The sequence below is a fragment of the Oncorhynchus clarkii genome, chromosome 17 (genome assembly GCF_045791955.1).
Source record: "Oncorhynchus clarkii lewisi isolate Uvic-CL-2024 chromosome 17, UVic_Ocla_1.0, whole genome shotgun sequence".
In the NCBI taxonomy this organism is placed as follows: Eukaryota; Metazoa; Chordata; class Actinopteri; order Salmoniformes; family Salmonidae; genus Oncorhynchus; species Oncorhynchus clarkii.
In genome coordinates, this window is record NC_092163.1 from 11,625,138 (window position 1) to 11,631,110 (window position 5,973).

Here is a 5,973-nt window from a genome sequence, read left to right on the forward strand (position 1 = left end):
ATCCATTTAAGGGCTGAATTCTCATACTACGCAGTTAGATTAATAATTGGTTAAGAAAAATGTGCATGTTTGAAGACAGTCTGTACAGAATATATTTGTTAATTGATAGGTTAAGCCGTTCCAGGCATCATAAAAATCAAATACACCCGAATCCATTCCATAGGAGCCTGTGGTACAATAAATGGACTAGGAGGAATGGGCTACAGGTGAAGAGTATTGAGGCAGTCAAAGTAAAAGGCCCATCAAAATCCAGTTGAAGCTAGAACATTTTGAATGGGCTGCGTCTCAATCCACTGCATCCGCCTATCGCCCTTACGCATCTGCGGTGGACAGGGGCCGAGCTACAGTGGTGTTGGTCAGACACCCCAAAAATGCAGTCTCAAAAACATCTATAACGTCAGAACGGTTTGGCCTACAAACTGACCATTATGGGAAATTGACTCCCGAACATAGTTACATTTCCCTCTATGACCCCACAATTGTAAGACAGGTAACCCATACAAACAGAGGTATGGCGGTAGATGTGCCAACAGGGGTTGAAGCATCCAAAATAACATTTGAGCCATCAGCTAGATATGGAACAGACACTTCTAAACTGATTTGACTCTTTGCCAATTGTGGTATGGGCTATACTATAAGGCCAAATTTAAGTTTAAAATCAAAAGGTCACTCAATTCTAGTAGCTAAATGAGCCAAGGTCTGACCAGCTAAAAACCATTCCCTATATGTTAGCTTACTCACCAACAACTCAGACTGAGGTAGAAGACAGTCTCACTGTATACAATGCATGCCTACATCTAAAGTATGAACATATGAAGAATGTCTGACAACTCACCCCTTGACAAATGCTCTTATGTAGACCAGAAACTTCCTGGTCGAAACAAAAGCAGAAAGAAATGCAGTGTCAGCAACATAGAATGTTAAGTAACCAATGTCAAAACAATTCTCAACATTAGCTTCTAGAGGATGAATCCATTACATTTTCCTGTTGATAGATATATGGTTAGTACAAAGGACTTCAAATACAGAGAGCAAAGTTCAGAGCAGGTTAAAGTGAACCATTACCTTGCAGAATCCTTCACTAGTGATGGATTTACGCTTGGTGCAGCAATACCAACATAACTGTCCTTGGGAGCATTTCCACTGTCAACAGGCATAGCCTCCCTAGGAGTGTAGCGGGTTTGGGAGAAGACAGTTCTGCCATTCTCGTAGTGCGATTTGGAACTGTAGGAATAGATTGGGATGGCACCTGACTGTTCAACGATGCTGGCCTGTGTGCTACTAGAGGCACCATCTTCAGTGCTTTTGTAGTGCTTCTGCTGAGACATTGGTGCCAGTTGCTTCTGGGGCATTTGAGTTACATGCCATAATTGCTGAGGCATGGGGGTCAGTTGGTGCTGTGGCATGGCAGTGTGTTGCTTCCGCTGCTGGGACATTTGAGCTGGATACCTCACTTGCTGGGGTATGGTGGCCGGTTCGTTCTGCTGCGGTTCAGCAGCCGGTTGCTTCTGCGGTATTTGAGCTGGTTGCCACTCTTGCTGAGGCACGTCGGTCAGTTGCTTCTGCGGTAGAGGCATGGAGGCCAGTTGCTGCTAGGACATTTGAGCTGGATACCACACTTGCTGGGGTACGGCGGTCGGTTGCTCCTGCGGTAGAGGCGTGGAGGCCGGTTGCTTCTGCTGCTGGGGAAATTCAGCAGGATGCCACACTTGCTGATGCGTCTGCTGCATGGCGGTCAGTGCAGCGACTTGTTGCTTCTGGACCATTTTAGCTGGATACCACACGTTGTGAGGCTGCTGGGGCATAGGGACCGGTTGCTTCTGTGCCAGATGCCACACTTGCTGAAGCATGGCAGCTGGTTGCTTATGCTGCTGGGGCATTTGAGCCGTTTGCCACAGTTGTCGGGGTATGGCAGTCAGTTCATTCTGCGGTAGATGCATAGGGACTGGTTGCTTCTGCTTCTGGAGAAATTGATCTGGATGCCACAATTCAGCAAGTGGCTGGGGCATGGCGGTCTGTTCAATTTGCTGCTTAGGTTCAGTAGCTGGTTGCTTTTGCTGCTGAGGCATTTGAGCTGGATGCCATACTTGCAGGGGCATGGTGGCCTGTTGCTTCTGCGGTTGAGGCATTGGGGCTGTTGGCTTCTGCAGCATGGTGGCCAGTTGTTTCTGCTGCTGGGGATTTTGAGCTGGATACCATGCTTGCTGGGGTATAGCTGTTGGTTGTTTCTGCAGTATAGGCATTTGGACCAGTTCCGTCTGCAGCATTGAGGCATGGAGGCCAGATGCTTCTGGGGCATTTCAACTAAACGGTGCACCTGCACATTGGCTCTGTACCCCCCTGTATATAGTCTCGCTATTTTTATTTTACTGCTGCTCTTTAAATACTTGTTACTTTTATTTCTTATTCTTAGTCATATTCGTTTTTAAACTGCATTGTTTCTTAGGGGCTTGTAAGTAAGCATTTTCACTCTAAGGACCTGTTGCATTCGGTGCAATTGACTAATACAATTTGATGCCTACATATTACTACATCTAAAGTATGAACATACTGTATGAATAAGGTCTGACATTTCCCCACTGGACATTGACCATGTTAACATGAGCACAGCAGTCTGGATTGTAGCTCATATCCCACATAAGGTCTTTACTCGGGATGAGCTCTTTACATGCACTTTTAATATCCCGCTCATGAGTATCCCTTTATCCATGAATAAACAGAATATTCCTCATTTAAGTGTATGGGTTAAATGGAATAGTAACTGAAATATGGACACTGACGGCAGGACTATAACCTCACATGTAATAAACTCAGCAAAAAAAGAAACGTCCCTTTTTCAGGACCCTGTCTTTCAAAGATAATTTGTAAAAATCCAAATAACTTCACAGATCTTCATTGTAAAGGGTTTAAACACATGCTTGTTCAATGAACCTGTCAGGGGATACTAGGAGCGGTGAATCAGGCGCAGAGAGCAGGATTCAGTATATCTTGATTTATTCTCCGGACAAAAAACGGTCACGCCAACATACAGGGCGCATAGAACAGACCAGCCCAAACAGTCCGGAGAATACACACATGAAAACCACATCCAACAGAGTAACGAAAAACAATCCCGCACAAAACAAGGGCGGGACAAACTACTACATATAGGGAAGCTAATTAAACTAAAATACACACAGGTGAAACTAATAAGACAAAACCAACAGACAAACGAAAAAGGGATCGGTAGCGGCTAGTAGGACGGTGACAACGACCGCCGAGCACCGCCCGAACAGGCAGGGGAGCCAACTTCGGCGGAAGTCGTGACAGAACCATAAACAATTAATGAACATGCACCTGTTGAACGGTCGTTAATACACTAACAGCTTACAGACGGTAGGCAAATAAGGTCACAATTATGAAAACTTAGGACACTAAAAGAGGCCTTTCTACTGACTCTGAAAAACACCATGCCCAGGGTCCCTGGTCATCTGGGTGAACGTGCCTTAGGCATGCTGCAAGGAGGCATGAGGACTGCAGATGGGGCCAGGGTGATAAATTGCCATGTCCCTACTGTGAGACGCCTAAGACCGCACTACAGGGAGACAGGACAGACAACTGATCGTCCTTGCAGTGACAGACCACGTGTAACAACACCTGCACAGGATCGGCACATCTGAAGATCACACCTGCGGGATAGGTACAGGATGGCAACAACTGCAGTTACACAGCTACTTGCCACAGCTACTTGCCCAAGCCTCCCCAGCTTTTCCTTCACCCAAATCCAGATAGCAGATGTTCTGAAAGCGCTGCAAAACCTGGACCCGTACAAATCAGCTGGCCTAGACAATCTGGACCCTCTAAAATTATATGCCGCCCTTGTTGCAACCCCTATTACCAGTCTGTTCAACCTCTCTTTCGTGTCGTCCGAGATCCCCAAAAACTGGAAAGCTGCCGCGGTCATCCCGCTCTTCAAAGGGGATGACACTCTAGACCCAAACTGTTATAGATCTATATCCATCCAGCCCTGCCTTTCTAAAGACTTCGAAAGCCAAGTTAATAAAGAGATCACTGACCATTTTGAATCCCACCCTACCTTCTCCGCTGTGCAATCCGGTTTCCGAGCTGGTCACAGGTGCACCTCAGCCACGCTCAAGGTACTAAACGATATCATTACCGCCATCGATAAAAGACAGTACTGTGCAGCCGTCTTCATCGACCTGGCCAAGGCTTTCGACTCTGTCAATCACCGTCAATCACCGTATCCTTATCGGCAGACTCAACAGCCTTGGTTTCTCAAATGACTGCCTCGCCTGGTTCACCAACTACTTCTCAGACAAAGTTCAGTGTGTCAAATCGGAGGGCCTGTTGTCCGGACCTCTGGCAGTCTCTATGGGGGTACCACAGGGTTCAATTCTCAGGCCGACTCTTTTCTCTGTATATATCAACGATGTCGCTCTTGCTGCGGGTGATTCCCTGATTAACCTCTACGCAGACAACACCATTCTGTATACATCTCACCCTTCTTTGGAAACTGTGTTAACTAACCTCCAAACAAGCTTCAATGCCATACAACACTCCTTCCGTGGCCTCCAACTGCTCTTAAATGCTAGTAAAACCAAATGAATGCTTTTCAACCGATCGTTGCCCGCACCCACCCGACTAGCATCACTACTCTGGATGGTTCTGACTTAGAATATGTGGACAACTACAAATACCTAGGTGTCTGGCTAGGCTGTAAACTCTCCTTCCAGAACTCTCCTTCCAGAATTGTGGATCTCCAATCCAACATTAAATCTAGAATCGGCTTCCCATTTCGCAACAAAGCCTCCTTCACTCACGCTGCCAAACATACCCTCATAAAACTGACTATCCTACCGATCCTCGACTTTGGCGATGTCATTTACAAAATAGCTTCCAATACTCTACTCAGCAAACTGGATGCAGTCTATCACTGTGCCATCCGTTTTGTCACTAAAGCCCCTTATACCACCCACCACTGCGACCTGTATGCTCCAGTCGGCTGGCCCCCACTACACATTCGTCGCCAGACCCTCTAGCTCCAGGCCATCTAGAAGTATATGCTCCGCCTTGTCTCAGCTCAATGGTCACGATAACAACACCCACCTGTAGCACACGTTCCAGCAGGTATATCTCACTGATCATCCCCAAAGCCAACACCTCATTTGGCCACCTTTCCTTCCAGTTCTCTGCTGCCAATGACTGGAATGAATTGCAAAAATCACTGAAGATGGAGACTTATATTTCCCTCACTAACTTTAAACATCAGCTATCTGAGCAGCTAACCGATCGCTGCAGGTGTACATAGCCCATATGTAAATAGCCCACCCAATCTACCTACCGCATCCCCATGTTGTTTTTATTAAATTTTCTGCTCTTTTTCACACCAGTATTTCTACTTTCACATCATCATCTGCTCATCTATCACTCCAGTGTTAATTTTCTGAACGATATTTACTTCGCTACTATGGGCTATTTATTGCCTTACCTCTCCATGCCATTTGCACACACTGTACATAGACTCTATTTTATTGTGTTATTGACTGTACGCTTGTTTGTTCCATGTGTAACTCTGTGTTGTTTGTGTCGCACTGCTTTGCTTTATCTTGGCCAGGTCGCAGTTGTAAATGAGAACTTGTTCTCAACTAGCTTACCTGGTTAAATAAAGGTGAAATATATATATTTTTTAAATAAACACCAGGAACGCACAATCCCTCCATCAGTGATCATCCGCAATAGGCTGAGAGAGGCTGGACTGAGGACTTGTAGGCCTGTTGTAAGGCAGGTCCTCACCAGACATCACCGGCAACAACGCTGCCTATGGGAACAATCCCAGGGTCGCTGGACCAGACAGGACTGGCAAAAAGTGCTCTTCACTGACGAGTCACGGTTGTGTCTCACCGTGGGTGATGGCCGGATTCACATTTATCGTTGAAGGAATGAGTGTTACACCGAGGCCTGTACTCTGGAGGG

At 46.3% G+C, this 5,973-nt stretch overlaps 1 protein-coding gene across 1 annotated transcript; it reads right to left on the minus strand.

Moving 5' to 3' along the window:
• Window positions 1–1,061: 1,061 nt before the first annotated feature.
• Window positions 1,062–2,267, minus strand: LOC139370639 (transcription factor SPT20 homolog). The gene is made up of 2 exons (XM_071110237.1): window positions 1,749–2,267; window positions 1,062–1,313 (listed from the first exon to the last, which is right to left on the minus strand). The coding sequence occupies exons 1-2, from the start codon at window positions 2,265–2,267 to the stop codon at window positions 1,062–1,064; spliced, it is 771 nt and encodes a 256-aa protein (XP_070966338.1).
• Between the last annotated feature and the right edge of the window lie 3,706 nt (window positions 2,268–5,973).